This window comes from Phycodurus eques, chromosome 17, assembly GCF_024500275.1.
Source record: "Phycodurus eques isolate BA_2022a chromosome 17, UOR_Pequ_1.1, whole genome shotgun sequence".
NCBI classification, from domain to species: Eukaryota; Metazoa; Chordata; class Actinopteri; order Syngnathiformes; family Syngnathidae; genus Phycodurus; species Phycodurus eques.
The window spans coordinates 6,447,127-6,463,849 of record NC_084541.1 but is presented as its reverse complement, the minus strand read 5'-3'; the positions used below and the strand labels follow the sequence as shown (position 1 = coordinate 6,463,849).

Sequence of the window (16,723 nt, the reverse complement as noted above, 5' to 3'; positions counted from 1 at the left end):
GAGGAAACCGGAGTGCCCGGAGAAAACCCACGCAGGCACGGGGAGAACATGCAAACTCCACACAGGCGGGACCGGGGATGGAACCCGGGTCCTCAGAACTGTGAGGCTGACGCTCTAACCAGTCATCCACCGTGCCGCCTATATAACATACACATAATAAATATATATAACACACACACACACACACACACACAGACACACACACACACACGCACACACACACACACACACGCGCAGGCATGGTAAACGACTGGTTAGAGTGTCTGCCTCACAGCTCTGAGGACCAGGGTTCAATCCCCGGCCCCACCTCTGTGGAGTTTGCATGCTCTCCCCGTGCCTCCGTGGGTTTTCTCCGAGCACTCCGGTGGGAGGAATCCCACATCCCAAAAACATGATTGGTAGGTTAATTAAAGTCTCTAAATTACCCCTAGATGTGAATGGGAGTACGAATGGATGGTTGGTTATAGATATGATATATTTATATCATTTCATCATTTAAGACACTGCTGCGGCAGTTGTCTTGCAGAAAATGAGTCACCAAGGAGGGCTCACTTTGGAAGTAGTGTTTTGCGGAACTCTGAAAATTCTGTATATATATATATATATATATATATATATATACTGTATCTAATTATAAGGCTGTCAAAAGGCTAAACAAACAGCTCTCCAATGCTTCATACAGATACTATGAATTAATCCCCGTAAGCGCGAAAGGATTCCTGCCTGCATGTGCAAGATTCCTACCTGCATCCAACTTGTCGTTCCAAGGACTCTTATCCTATATGGTTTGAATTAAGGTCCACAGTTCCTTTATCTTTATCAAGGTAGTTTTAAGAATACATCCGATATCTGTTATGGTGCCGTGTTACCTCACTAGTAATCCTACTGAGGTAGACCAATTCATACTTCAGTAGCCACCTTACTAAACCCCCCACATTCATTTTGAAAACAAAAAGCAGCACACTCTTTATGTAAATTTGAAAAAAATGGAAATAAATAAGAGTTCCAGCTTTTTAACTGTTTAAATTTTCACAGACAAATCATTTAAATATACAGTATTGTCGATTATTTCTTTTCTTTTTCAGCCCCAATCACGCACTGATTTCTAAATACAGGTCCAAAAGGTGGCAATTAAAATGGTCCATTGCTGTTGTACTTCAAAGAATAACCAATAGCAGTTTCCAGGCACTCCACTAAGGAACCTGCAGACAGGAAGTCTAGATCCACCTCTATGAATTTTATGTAAATGGGTAAAAACCTAGCTAAGCCTCTGCCTGCCGCAGGATCATTTAAGACACTGCTGCGGCAGTTGTCTTGCAGAAAATGAGTCACCAAGGAGGGCTCACTTTGGAAGTAGTGTTTTGCGGAACTCTGGAAATTCTGTAAGAGACACTGTTGAATGGTCCTATCTTCAGCAATGCCAAGGTAGCAGTAAGTGACATTCGTCCCAGTGCTGTCACTATTCCCTGCTCCTTCTCCATCAGTCTGACTTTGTGCCCAATTTGCTGACTCACATTGAGGTAAGCTACAGTTTTGAATATCACTTTGGGGAGAGGTCCGACCTGATGACGCCACCTCATAACCAATGGCGTAGAGTCCGTATGTCTTGGGGATATGCCCAGGAAGAAGGTAGTGGGATGTGGACACGCTACACCCTGCTTCCCTTGATAATGATACCGGGACCCAGTCCACCTCCATGTGCAGCTCCAGACAGCGTGCTTCACTGATGGTAATGTCCAGGAACTTGTAGTAGACATTCTTCCAGTTCATCTTTTGAACTTTGGTCATAACAATTTTGCCCTCAGGCTTCTCTGGATTGAAGTATTCACGAAGCCTCTTTCCCAGTGGTACCTGTGAACTTATCTCGGCATAATGGTAACGCACATCTTCCCGCCAACGACTGTTGTAGCCAATGCCGAAGATGGCCAGCTTGTTCGAGAGGTGCAGGCGTGAAAACTCGGTCCAAGTCTGAAAGTGCTCCCATTTGAGCTGCACCGACTCTAGGATACGTATCAGCGTCTGCATCATGTCCTTTTTTCTGCAAAAAAAAATAATAATAATAAAAATAAAGCTCTTAGACCTGTGCCTGTTTTTATTTTACATTTTTGTCTTAAAACACACAAGGTGGTCAAGATGGTCTGTCAATATAAATACTACGCATTTGTAATTTCACACTGACTGAAGGCTCAGTTAAGGGATTATTAAATGAACCACACCATCTAAAATGATGAAAAAAATTTTTATCATCATTGCTCTTTTTATGCTTTTCTGTGTGCGTTTACGGCTTTATTTGTGGCAAAACGAATACATTTTTTCTAACTTTAAAAAAAAGTCCGATCCCCCCCCCCCCCATTACTACTACATTACTTGTATTTATCGTATGAATCGTTCCTGTCGGCTGTAACCACACCCCAAAAACAAAACAAAAAAAAACACCAAACAGGTTGTCTGCCCAACCAAATGTCAGTGTCCAAAGGCAGAATGTTGTGTGTACGCGCAGGTTCCGCCTACAAACTCGCTCATCCAATCACAAATCTAACCGCGGCCGTTGTTACACCTTTCTACGACTGCCAGTTCGTATTGTCACTGCATTGATCCAGCGGTTTTGGGTCCATAAACACTAACGCGCTCGCCATTTTATCTGACCTTGGCCTACGAAGTGTTTCCCACCAGCCCAGGGAACCCCATGCTTAAACTCCATCGATATAACTCCTGCGCTTTGCTGTGCAGTGAAATGTAACTAAATGCTACTAACTAACTGTTAGTAGCAATATCTGCATTATTGCTGTTGGCGGTGGGGGTTATGGTCTGGGCAGGCATACAGTATGTTAACAAACACAGGCATTTTATTGATAGCATTTTGAATGCACAGAGATACCGTGACGAGATCCTGAGGCCCATTGTTGTGCCTTTCATCCACGACCATCACCAATTGTTGCAGCATGATAATGCACGGCCCTATGTTGCAAGGATCTGTACACAATTCCTGGAAGCTGAAAACATCCCAGTTCTTGCATGGCCAGCATACTCCCCAGACATGTCACCTATTGAGCATGTTGGGGATGCTCTGGATCGGCGTGTACAACCGCGTGTTCCAGTTCCTGCCAATATCCAGCAACTTCGCACAGCCATTGAAGAGAACTGGACCAACATTCTATAGGCCACAATCAACAACCTGATCAACTCTATGCGAAGATGTGTTTCACTGCAATGGTGGTCCCACCAGATACTGACTGGTTCTCTGGCTCCCCAGACCCCCACAGTAAAGCAAAACCACACATTTCAGAGTGGCCTTTTATTGTGGCCAGCCTAAGGCACACCTGTGCAATAATCATGCTGTCTAATCAACATCATATGCCACATTTGTGAGGAGGGATGCATTATCTCAACAAAGGAGAAATCCTCACTAACACAGATTTACACAGATTTATGAACAATATTTGAGGGAAATGGCCTTTGGCGTATGTAGAGAATGTTTTAGATCTTTGATTCCAGCTCACGAAAAATGTGAGCAAAAACAAAAGTGTTGCGTTTATATTTTTGTTCAGTGTAGATTCAGTTGTTTTTCTTGAAAATGTGTTGGCCCTGAACCTTTTCCCTTGGAAATAATGTCAATCATCAATTAGAATGATTGAGTCATTCACAACTTTCCAAAACATTGGACTCATCAATTTGCCTTACTGGATTTGCTCTGAGAGCTCTGCTTGAATCTGAAGCACTCTGCTTTTCGGCATCTGTAGTTCTTCTGCGGAAAAAAAACAAAAAGCACATAAGTTGAAATTCACTATTATGCTATTTTTATGTCCGTACCTGGCCAAATACCTACCAGTGTCCGTGTCTCCCTCCTGGAAAGCTGAATCAAGCACCTGGTTGCACCAGTCCTCCTGGGAGAAGTCTTCCAAGGTGCTGCCATCAGACTCCATCTCCTGGTAAAGTCCACTGCTGTTGATCAGCACCGGAGCACAGGTCTGGGAGTCCCAGCCTCCCTGACCAAACACCTTCTCCAGTTGCTCTATAGTGTAGCTGCTCTTCCTCTTGCCGATGCCATGCTCCTTCACACGACTGTAGCACCGCCGAAGTGTCTGTACGAGGTGGGAAGAGAAATCTTGCAGTTAGTACAGTCATCCCCCTTGAATAGCTAAGGATCGGGATCAAGCCCTATTGTGAATAGTGAAAACATACAAGTTATTGACATCCCCCCCAAACATGTTAATTTTCTCTCAGTTCATAATGCAGTCGTTCCTTGGCACCAAGCGAGGGCTTTTGGCACCATCCTGTGACATCTGCAGCTGTGGTTAAAGTTTTTGGAGAAGCTTTTTGTCTACCACCTCAAAAAAAAAAAAAAAACATCATAAATAAGCCTTAAAATACAGTAATGTAGGGGGCCTACATGTTCATCAAAAACAAGTCAGCGGTTTTATCCCGAAAAATTATTGGAAGCAAATGTATTCACAGAACCTTAGCACTGTGCTTAAATATAGGAAAATTAAAAAAAATACTTCATGACTCAATAAAACTGTATTCCACACAAAAGTTCAATTACAAGAAAAATGTCCCAGGAAAAAAAAGTTAAAACTGTACATGAAAAGTAAAAAAAAATACGATAATGGATGAAAAAAAAAAACAGGCTGTATGAATAGCTACAATTAGCTTCATGTTTTCCTGTATTTCATGGATTAAATGTACATTTTATTTGTATTTAATTCAGCGATTCTGTCACGTACCACTAGACTGAGCCCACGTACCACTTGTGGTAGTCATTCCACACTTTGACAATAACTGATTGAAGGGCTATTAGACAGGGCTTTGGCACCATCTTGTGGCATTTTAGGCTGTTCCAGAGCACACAAAATTGCAAATCGGCAACCTATATTTAATTGAATACACTACAAAGACGAGATATTTAATGTTCAAACTGATGAACTTTGCTGGGCTCGGGACATCCCTGGGTCCTGGAGGGGATCGGTGGCGTCCCCCTGGTTGGGTCCCCTGCTGGATGGGCTCGCTAGGGGGGAGTTGGGGCGGTGCCCGACTCCATACACCAGTTGACTAACATGCATGCAGGTGTTCATTCACTAATAAGCTTGATAGACACACTATAAGGCTTTAATTGCTTGTGCTGTGAAAACCCCCCACTCCCCCCCAAACACATCCACAAATAATAACACGATTTGACTGTTGTAATGTTACTTGTGTTCAAATATCTAGATTGTCTCACTATTGTTCTGCTGTGGTTCTCACCCCTAGTCCCCTTGTCCCCTCTGTCCCTCCATCGGTCCTCTAAAAGCCTTTTCTACCCGGCTGCATTTTCAATAAACATCAGAATAATTCAAAAAATTACGAGGGAGTATTTCAAACTCCCCTGTTGCAGAGCAAAATTGTTCCAGCGCAAAGGCATACAGATCCACCATTTTGCAATGTCATGCAGCTGAACAGGACTGGTTTAAAAAAAATGTATTAAAATATACATCCCATTAATCAGGTAGTGGCGCTGATTAATCACAGAATGTATTATGACTGCACACGCTCCTTTACCTTAGCCGCGGATGGATATCTGAAAAGCGAGGCAGGTTGCTATGTGGTCAGTGCTTACGCCAGTGCGAAGATGAATGAGAACCCCCCCCCCCCCCACACACACACTTCAAGTAACCCCAATGGCACTTTAGATCAAATAAAGGTAATTGGCATCTATTGAAGCTCAGGGTGTCCCGATTCGTTCTTTGAGATCAGAAATCGGTCCGATATAAGCAAAAAGCAAAAAAAATAAAAATACAAATTTTCGGAGCAGACTGGATCTAATATCTTCGATTTGACCACTCTTATACAAGCAGTCTATTCCACGATCCGCTCCAGCACTTCTATCCAGCAGCACCCAGAAGGCATGCAAAGCCCATGTGATCACAACAACAGGTTGCTAAGGTGCCAACATAGTAGCAAGAAGTAACAGTGAATGATGATTGCTTAAAGTCATTTATTGACACTCCAGTTGAAGTTAAAACTAAAAAACTAAACTCACATCAGAAAAAAAAAATACACCTACTAAATTTTAAATACATCACAGTCTTCGTTTATTTCATCGTTTTTTTGTCACAAAAGTCGCTAAAAGCTCACACACAACGTATAAAAAAACGCCACTGACAAGCTAACAAACATTAGCACTTAGAGTATATCTCTCAAAATAATGAATATTGATACACAAACGCTGTACAAAACATACAAACAGGCAATATAAGAATACTCTCTGGCATATTTTCTTCCAATTCTGTGAAAAACGAGTCATAACAACAATTTTTAATCGTGACTTCTACTTTGTTTGTTACTACAAGTGTGTATTTCATGACTCGTATCACACTGCCACTCAGAGGCCGGGGACGTGCACAGCAGGAACAGCGATTGTCAATAAAACTAAACCCCTGTTGCATCAAGACGTAAAGTAACGCAAAGTGTAATTTGATTTTTTTAAATGTAATCTATTCAAATTTAGAATATGCTTATGTTTAAGTGAAGCAATGGTTATGTTGCATTCATTCATTCATTCATTTTCCGTACCGCTTATCCTCACAAGGGTACTGGAGCCTATCCCAGGTATCTTCGGGTGAGAGGCGGGGTACACCCTGAACCGGTCGGCAGCCAATCGCAGGGCACATATAAACAACCAACTATACGCAGGCACATTCACACCTATGGACAATTTAGAGTCGAGCATGCATGTTTTGGGGATGTGGGAGGAAACTGGAGTACCGGGTAAAAGCCAAGCAGGCACGGGGAGAACATGTAAACTTCACACAGGCGAGGCCGGATTTGAACCCGGGCCCTGAGAACTGCGAGGCAGATGTGTTAACCAGTCGACCACCATGCTGCCTGGTTGCGTTGCAATTTGAATATCCGATATCCACATCGGCCAAAATGCAAGGCTGCAATATCGGTAATGGATTTGAAGTGAAAAAGATGGATCGGGACATCTCTAATTGCGGCACTGAATTTTATTTGCAGCAAAGCACATCAAGTTTGAAATAGCATCTCAAAGCAAAACATGTTTTTTGTTTTAAGCAGCCGCGAGTAAGAACACCACTAGATCAGCAAAATGCGCAGGACGACAAACAACGCTGGACGACTGTACCCGTGGCAATGGTACCCGTTGTCAGGAAAAATACCGAGGAAAAATTAAGCAAAACTTTTGAAAAATGGACCAGACCAGGGGCTGCAAAATACTATGTATATTGCCACAGGTGACCCATCATACAAACTACCTTCGAGGGGGACAATTACAACAAAAATAAATGAACTCTAGTGCACAAATAAGACCACCAAGGTATAGCTGCTGGCTGATGCTGAATTTATTTCACTTAACGGGGACTATTGGACTTCAGTGAGTAATCACAATTATCTTGGAGTAACTGCTCAGCTAATCGATGACAAATGTTTATGGATGTGTTTAGCACATTACCTCGATCGGTGTTCATGAGCACTTCATTGCAGAATTGTTCAAAATGTCCACTTAGTTTCTGACTAGGCTGTTACCAATACATCCAACCATTTTCTATACCGCTTATCCTGTTCAGGCTCATGGGGAGCAGGAGCCTATCCCAGCTGACTTTGGAGTAGTTGCCAGTCAGTCACAGGGAAGGTTGTTACCACCTTTTGAGCAAATACATTGCATGCATTCAAGTAAAACGTTGTTCTCATATGACATTTATACCCCAAAAAAAAAAAAAAAAAAAAATTATTTTGCATCAAAGTATCATGTTTAAAGTTACTTCATAATTAATTGTGATTAATTGAAATTTAAGTGTGAATGTGATTGAAAAAAAAAAAAAAACGATTGACAGCCCTAATATATAAATGTGTGTGTGTGCGCGCGTCTGTACAGTATGTGGAAAACATGATACCATGTTGACCTAATGACAAATGTGTCGCTTCATATGACATATGATACAAAAGTCGAAAAATATAGCTGTTCAAAAGTCAAATGTTATTTTATGTGTTCAAAAGTGTAACTATTGGTAATAACTTTCAAAATCTCAGACAAACTAATAGATTGCACCACAAGGTGGTGCTTCAAGGTCATATTTGGCGCTTCGAGGTCGTATATGGAAAAAATGTCACATTTGAGACAGTTGCAGAATGGCAGACCAGCTAACCAGAAAGAGTAAATCACAAGTGGAAGGAGAAAGTGATGTTCAAAAGATTATTATTATTTTTTTATGGCTAGTGTTTGAATGTGACGAAAACCGCAATCATGGAAATGATCAAAAGCCACTGTAATTTAACTACACATTTTCTTCTAGTAATGTAATGGGTTACAATTATATAAATTGTAATTATGTAATCTAATTGCGTGTAATTAGTTACTCCCCATCACTGCCTATACCAGATTGACTCCTACTGGACATACTTCGTCATTGGCTGCGACGACGTGTCAATAAAGTTTATTCAAACTCATTAAAAAAAAAAAAGGCATGCATAAAATATACGACTGCATTTTGGGTTAACATCATGCAATATCAAACACACTGAAGTTCCTTCTGGTGTCCATTTATGAGTATTGGTAGGGATAAACTGACAGTGAATGGATTCATAAGGTGCATGCTGGTATAGCCGTCCAAACTTTGTTAATATACTAATATACTAAAGAGGAAGCTCGTTTTTTTTTTTTTGGCCACCCGGAAGTAGGCGTGATGTCGCGGTGAAACGTCAACATAGTTCATCAAAGTCAATTTCATTACTAGGGCTGTAAGCATGTACCAGTATGTCATTATTTCACATAAAGTGTCTATGAAACGTCTGCCACTTGCCAAAACCGTAGTGTGGAAAGTACAGGTCTGACAAAGGATGAGTGTGTCCATAATCCTGTGTACCTTCATCCTCTCCCGGCACTGAGACGGGGTCCTCTCGTAGCCCAAGTCCGACAAGGCTCTGGACACTCGCTCGTACATGGCGGGGCCTGGGGCCTTCCCAGTGAACATGGTCCCCGCGACTTCCAACTGCTGCATCTTGGCCTCTGTCAGTCTCTCGTTGCCCCAAACTGCGATGAGGGCGTTTGTTTCGGAAGGGGTCCACGACATGCCGCGACAAGCCGTGTAGTTGTTGGAGGATGACGGCGCCGTCCGAGCGGCGACGCCGGAGCCCACGTTCAAAGGCGAGAAGCGGTTGGGTGTGGAGGGACCGGAGAGGTATTGGTTGCTGTCGCTCAAATCCTCCGACTCTGGGGATGGCACCTCGGTCTTCGGTATCTTTAACGGCCTCGATAGTTCCGGTGATGGATCTGCGTTACTGGCCGCCGCCATGTTCGCTCTGTTTGTGGGAGGGAAGGCAACGCTCAGGCATGGACGAAAATGCGGCGCGGAGCCCGAGGATGATGCACAGGTGGCGGCCCATGCGACAAAATTCAAATAAAAAAATGCAGGTAAACTTTTTCATTTGGTGCAATCGATAGGCACCAGATGTTTGGTTATGTTTTATTTCGTGTCAGCACGACGTTTTGTGTGTGTGTGTGTGTGTGGAATTTAAACAGGAGGAAGTAGGACAAATGAGAAGGGCACATGAAGTTGTAGTGTAATTTTGGCTTTTGTTACTCAGAAATATGATTTGTGCAGGTTATTTTCTCTACAAAACCAAATTGTCGTGGTGTAATTCAGTCATAAATTATTTGCAAACTCAAAATATAATTTAATAGAGGAGAGTGATGATTACACTGGCGGCACGGTGGGCGACTGGTGAGAGCGTCAGCCTCACAGTTCTGAGGACCCGGGTTCAATCCCCCGGCCCCACCTGTGTGGAGTTTGCATGTTCTCCCCGTGCCTGCGTGGGTTTTCTGCGGGCACTCCGGTTTCCTCCCACATCCCAAAAACATGCATTAATTGGAGAATCTAAATTTCCCGTAGGTGTGACTGTGAGTGCGAATGGTTGTCTGTTTGTATGTGCCCTGCGATTGGCTGGCAACCAGTTCAGGGTTCTCCCCGATGACAGCTGGGATAGGCTCCAGCACGCCCGCGACCCTAGTGAGGAGAAGCGGCTCAGAAAATGGATGGATTATATATATATATATATGATTACACTGAAAAAAAGTCATTTGAATTTACTTAATTTATGCATAAATGTAAAAATATGTCAAACTAACATATTAAATATTTTCACATTAGAGGGGGAAATTAAAAAGGTTTACCACATTTTATTCGTGGGAAACCTAAAAATACTTTTTTTCAGTGTACATCTGTGACTATATTACATTATTTCTTTCACTTTTACAGAATGAATTATTGGACCACCAGTTTCCTCAGTGTTTTCCATCCATCCTCCGTTCCGCTTATCCTGACTAGGGTCGCGGGCGTGCTTGAGCCTACTCCAGCAATCTTTGGGCAAGAGGCAGGTTACACCCTGGACTGGTCGCCAGGCAATTGCAGGGCACATGGAAACAAACAATCATTCGCCCACACATTCACACTCACGGGCAATTTAGAGTCTTCAATCAACCTACCATGCATGTTTTTTGGGATGTGGCAGGAAACCGGAGAAAACCCACACAGGCACGCGGAGAACATGCAAACTCTACACAGGCGGGGCCGGGATTTGAACCCCGGTCCTCAGAACTGTGAGGCAGATGTGCTAACCACTCGCTCACTGTGCCACCTACAAGAGAAATCATATTATTCAATTTTTCAGTGCAGTTAATCAAATGGGGGTAATAATAATGATCTTTGTCTTACTCTGCTTTCTGCAGCCGGGTCGCGATTGAATTTGTTCTCTATTGCCTTACCTGGATAAATACATGTTAAATAAATGAAGAAGGAAAGAGAATTTATGTTTTTTTTTTTTTTTTTTTTTTTTACTGATTTTGCTACACAATCCAACCAAATCAAGCAATCTCTCCATTATTGCTATTATTATTCTATAAGGGTCGTGGGCGAGCTGCTGCCAACCCCAACTAACTTGGGCCGAGTGTCGATGTACACCCTGGACTGGTCTCAACAAACAACAATTAAAACTCAAATTCACAACTACTGCATGAACAATATAGTCTTCATTTGACCTAACTTCATTTATGGAATCTGGGAGGAAGCTGGAGTACCTGGAGAAAACCCACAAGTACGGAGACAATAAGAAAAATTTGTTAGATAAAATAAATAAATGTTTGGCTTGTCGATTCAAAAATTGTAAACTACATATTAAAGGGGTTCTAAGCAGATGTCTTCTGTGTTTTGTTTCTAAATACCGTAATTTCTCGTGTATAATGCGCACCGATGTAAAATAGACACCACTAAAGTTGAACTCAAAATTCTGGAAAACCCTTCATATGCATTTATAATGCATTTTTTTCAATGCATGATTTTACTTCTATCCATATGATCAAAACATGAAGTAATATCTGTATTTTGTTAGTTTTTTCAAATAATTATTCTGAAGCTAAGCACTTTATTTGAACACGTAATCTTTTTGTTTTTAATTTACTTGCTCTTATTTTGAAATTCAAAGCCCTACTTTTATTTCGTAAATTAGAAAACACAGTTGTGCTCATATGTTTGATTACCCAGGCAGAATTTGTAAGATGGGTAAATTCTTTGAAGAAAACATGTAGGGCTAGGTCAAACACATTTAATTTTATTTTAATGGGATTAAATTTAAACGGTCAAGCATTTCAGAAAAGCATTATAATTAAACAAAACATAACCATAAAGAAATTAATGATGGTTGTTGTTCAGTCATCAGACATATTTTTAAAAAACAACACTACTTTTTTATAACCACTAGGTGGTGGTGGCATTTTGGAATGAAAGTGTAGAACTTATTAATAACCACAAGATGGCGGCATACATTTATAAAACCTGAAAGTTTTTTCCATTTCCCCTTTATCTACATATAATCCGCACTATTGACAATTTTTTTGGGGGGAAAAATGCACATTATACATGAGAAATTACGGTACATTAAATATGTTTGACGATAAATGCTGAAAACATATGCATAGACTTATAACAATAAAGTCCTGGTTTGTTGAGATAGCGTTTAAGCACCTTTTTCACTGAATTTCCCTGAATTTGTGGGCCGGGGTAAAACCCAGCCCCGTAACATCACTTCCATAACAAGCCCCATTTACCACTCCAGCATGCAGTTAGCAAGCTAATGATGGCTGCACCCCGAAAATGCGTCTTCGCTGGATGCCTCCATTTCCAGAACAGTTCAGCGAGATTTTTTTAAGCTCCCCAAAAATTAGGAAATAAAAAAGCAATGCATTGACTTTTCAAAGACGCGGATGACGAGCTGAACATCAACACTACACCGGCCGACTCTGCAGTGCGCATTTCACGATCTAGTTTTGTAAACTTTCACCAGCGACAACATGGCTACGTGGGCAACTTGATACTAGTGAATGGGGCAGTGCGGACTGTCTAACTACCTGGGCTGCCTCCTACCGCCCCCGCTGTCGTCAGGTGCCATGTTCGGCTGTGACATTATCTCACCAACAATGAGGGTACATTGACTTGTGTGCTTATTTTTATTATAGTCCACAATAACCATTCAATTCTGACGTTGAGCCTCCTAACGTGACTTTACGTCATATAAGCAATCAACACATGAGCACGTTTGATTCCTTTTGGCGCATCCATTCGACACACCAACAGCTTCTGAGAGCTGAGAGGGGGCCCTTATTACCAAGTTTTGAAACCAGATTTGATGTAGTTAGCAATTTGGTTTATTCATTCAAATTTGGCAGGGTTGTTAACATTACTCTTGTCAGTGGTGTGTCGAAATTACATGCCATTTTTTCGTCCTGCATAGTGCTTTTAACTCTTTAACTTGAACACTTTAACTCAGAAAATGTTTCAATCCACAGATCTACAGAAACTCATTCCTATTACTGTTCTAAGGAACAACAGAATAGTGTCATCCCCAGGCAGTGAACGAGACCCTTTATTGGATTTTGAGAAAATAATTGGTCATTTGATGGATTGTGTCATTGTTTATGTCATCAATCCTGTGACAATCCTTGATTGGCTTCCTTCAGGGACTACTGACCACTTCTGTTTGCTCTGCCATCTGTCCACTTTTATGCTTTTTGTGTGTTTGTGGCATGTGGGGTCCTGACCTGGCCAAAGGGACAGTAACATTCTTTTCAGGTGAGGATTTCTAGCTGTCCAAATAAAGGTCAAAGAAAGAAAACTGGTGTAACCTTTATATTTTAATACTGCTGCTGTTACTGAGTTGTCACAAACTGTTTCAATGTTAGTTCTTTATCATGAACATACACACCAGCAAATAATCCAAACAGGCAGGAGACATAAATTTGTATCGGTGTATTTGAAGGTCCGAAAACATGAATGGAAATGTAAATTTGAGTTAGGCAGATTCATCTTTAGGGTAATATGCAATGGAATAATCGATGCACTGAAAGGACTAAACAGACATCATAGTATGAAGTACTAACTACTTTCAGATGTAATGAATAAATTGCAAAGCACCCTATCCAATGCAAAGCATGTACCTGTATCACAAAAAAGTCATTTTTGTTGTTTTTCTAACAAATAGAATGAAATCACAAATTGTTGACATGCATACATGCTTTTCATTGGACAGCAATGAATTATACAGTAAAAACATTGGCAACTATAACAGCAAATATCAGCATGATCGTGTTTTCTTTTGTGCTGCGGTTTAATACTGAAAATTCACCTGGCCAACTACAGTATGTAAACATAAGTTGACATTTTAACCAGCAAGGTTAATTGTATTACACTATTACAAGGAATATTGAAAAGCAAATGTGAATAGTTCCCATCATTATAAACCATTAGACTATATAGAAAAATGCAAAATTGTTTTCTGTGTTGCGGAATACACACTCACATCTATCTATTTACATAACATTGGCAATTTGGTCACATTTGAAACTGTTGCTAGAAGCATGACCAGGTTATCTTTTTGTACAACCCCAATTCCAATGAAGTTGGGACGTTGTGTTAAACATAAATCAAAACAGAATACAATGATTTGCAAATCATGTTCAACCTATATTTAATTGAATACACTACAAAGACAATATATTTAATGTTCAAACTGATAAACTTTATTGTTTTTAGCAAATAATCATTAACTTAGAATTTTATGGCTGCAACACGTTCCAAAAAAGCTGGGACAGGTGGCAAAAAAGACTGAGAAAGTTGAGAAATGTTCATCAAACACATGCTTGGAACATCCCACAGGTGAACAGGGGAGTGCCATGATTGGGTATAAAAGGAACTTCCCTGAATTGCTCAGTCATTCACAAGCAAAGATGGGGCGAGGTTCACGTCTTTGTGAACAAGTACGTGGGAAAATGGTGGAACAGTTTAAGGACAATGTTCCTCAACGTACAATTGCAAGGAATTTAGGGATTTCATCATCTACGGTCCATAATATCATCGAAAGGTTCAGAGAATCTGGAGAAATCACTGCATGTAAGTGGCAAGGCCGAAAACCAACATTGAATGCCCGTGACCTTCGATCCCTCAGGTGGCACTGCATCAAAAAACGACATCAATGTGTAAATGATATCACCACATGGGCTCAGGAACTTCAGAAAACTAATGTCAGTAAATACAGTTCGGTGCTACATCCGTAAGTGCAACTTGAAACTCTACTATGCAAAGCAAAAGCCATTTATCAATAACACCCAGAAACGCCGCTGGCTTCTCTGGGCCCGAGCTCATCTAAGATGGACTGAAGCAAAGTGGAAAAGTCAGACGAGTCCACATTTCAAATTGTTTTTGGAAATTGTGGACGTCGTGTCCTCCGGGCCGGAGGAAAAGAACCATCTGGACTTTTATGGACGCACAATTCAAAAGCCAACATCTGTGATGTTATGGGGCTGTGTCAGTGCCAATGGCATGGGTAACTTACACATCAGTGAAGGCACCATTAATGCTGAAAGGTACATAAAGGTTTTGGAGAAACATATGCTGCCATCCAAGTAATGTCTTTTTCATAGACGCCCCTGCTTATTTCAGCAAGACAATGCCAAACCACATTCTCCACATGTTAAAACAGCGTGGCTCCATAGTAAAAGAGTGCGGGTACTAGACTGGCCTGCCTTCAGTCCAGACCTGTCTCCCATTGAAAATGTGTGGCGCATTATGAAACATAAAAATACGACAACGGAGAAGCTGGACTGTTAAACAGCTGAAGTACATCAAGCAAGAATGGGAAAGAATTCCATCTACAAAGCTTCAACAATTAGTGTCCTCAGTTCCCAAACATTTATTGAATGTTGTTAAAAGAAAAGGTGAAGCAACACAGTGGTAAAGATCACCCTTTCCCATGTTTTTTTGGAACGTGTTGCAGCCATAAAAATCTAAGTTAATGATTATCTGCTAAAAAGAATAAAGTTTATCAGTTTCAACATTAAATATCTTGTCTTTGCAGTGTATTCAATTAAATATAGGTTGAATATGATTTGCAAATCATTGTATTCTTTTTTTATTTGTTTAACACAACGTCCCAACTTCGTTGGAATTGGGGTTGTATTTTCTAATGTCTTAAATTAAAAAGAGGTGAGAATCTGTATGTTAATATAACTGGATTAACCATGAAGGGACAACCAAATGGGCCTACAGACTTGTGCAATGTTTTGGCATAATTGAAAGTTAATGAGAAAGGGCTGTCACGTTCAGGGAGTGCCTCCCCTTGTAGTTCCCTCAGTCTTTGCAATGCCTTCTTTCAATTTGAGGTTTGAGGACACAAAATGGCTGTGATCATAATCCTGGGATTAGACTCAAGAGTATCGATGTGCATTTCCAACCTCTTCTAGATTTCAACACAGTTTTGTGTATTATATCTCCTAATACTACTCTACAAATTCTGTTCCTTATGCTTAATTTCTACCTTAAGAGTGCAATACTGCTTGGCCTAAGGGCTTTTATTACTGTTGTTTTTGGTGTTTCACTGCATTATAATTTATAGTTGTAAAATATCTTATGTTTAACGACATTTGTTTGATAAATAGGACAAGATTAAAGTTACTGATGGCGTAGTGGTACACTCGCCTGACTATGGTGCAGGCAGTCAGCGTGGGTTCAGTTCCCACTCAGTGACGGTGTGAATGGTTGTCCGCGTCTACATGTACCCTGTGATTGACTGGCGACCAGTTCAGGGTGTAGTCCGCCTTTTGCCCGAAATCACTTGGGATAGGCTCCACAGCGCCCCGCGACCCTAACCGGGATAAGCGGTGTCGAAAATGAATGAATGAAAGGACAAGATGAATCTTGGTCTTCATTTGGATGATGGACTATATTCTATTTTCATGCTTTGATTTTTGTCACATCTGCTCCCTTTGAGGTTCAGAATTAATGACAGTGCCAGGGGGGTTTTATTTAAGTATTTCTGAGTGGAGCAAACACCTCTGAATTCATTAGGTGTGAAGTGGTACAATAATTATGAAGTTAGCTTGATAATACAAATACACTGCCCTCCATAAGTACTGGAACAGTGTGGCTAGTTCTTTCAATTTTGCTGTAGACTGAAAACATTTAGGTTTGATATGTGTTGTGGGGTTCCTTTGCACATCCTCAAAAATAAATGGTGTAGTCAAAAAATATAGCACAAGTGTTATTTATTGTGCAGGCCTCTTAAGATGCAACAAAGTGCACATTTACTCACACACACAAATGCAGCAACAAAAATCCTATTTACAGAAACAAACAATACAAAAACGCTCAATGGAGTCCAGCAATGACATCCAAGTTCACTCTGC

At 41.0% G+C, this 16,723-nt stretch overlaps 1 protein-coding gene across 2 annotated transcripts; it reads right to left on the bottom strand.

The window, feature by feature from the left end:
• Nucleotides 1-362: 362 nt before the first annotated feature.
• Nucleotides 363-9,317, bottom strand: LOC133416028 (myb/SANT-like DNA-binding domain-containing protein 2). 2 transcript variants are annotated; one of them, XM_061702647.1, is made up of 4 exons: nt 8,859-9,317; nt 3,827-4,082; nt 3,682-3,745; nt 363-2,038 (listed from the first exon to the last, which is right to left on the bottom strand). In XM_061702647.1, the coding sequence occupies exons 1-4, from the start codon at nt 9,285-9,287 to the stop codon at nt 1,132-1,134; spliced, it is 1,656 nt and encodes a 551-aa protein (XP_061558631.1). In that variant the 5' UTR covers nt 9,288-9,317; the 3' UTR covers nt 363-1,131. The 2 variants fall into 2 exon arrangements, with proteins under 2 accessions (XP_061558631.1, XP_061558630.1); XM_061702646.1 differs by having other exon boundaries at nt 3,682-4,082; nt 8,859-9,293.
• Nucleotides 9,318-16,723: the final 7,406 nt, after the last annotated feature.

Excerpts from the sequence above, each read along its gene's own strand:
- LOC133416028 (XM_061702646.1), bottom strand. The coding sequence starts at position 9,287 with ATGGCGGCGGCCAGTAACGCAGATCCATCACCGGAACTATCGAGGCCG. Across the intron at positions 4,083-8,858 it reads AGTGCCGGGAGAGGATGAAG|ACACTTCGGCGGTGCTACAG; the intron begins GTACACAGGATT and ends CACCTCGTACAG. Across the intron at positions 2,039-3,681 it reads GAGCTCTCAGAGCAAATCCA|AAAAAAGGACATGATGCAGA; the intron begins GTAAGGCAAATT and ends TTTTTTTTGCAG.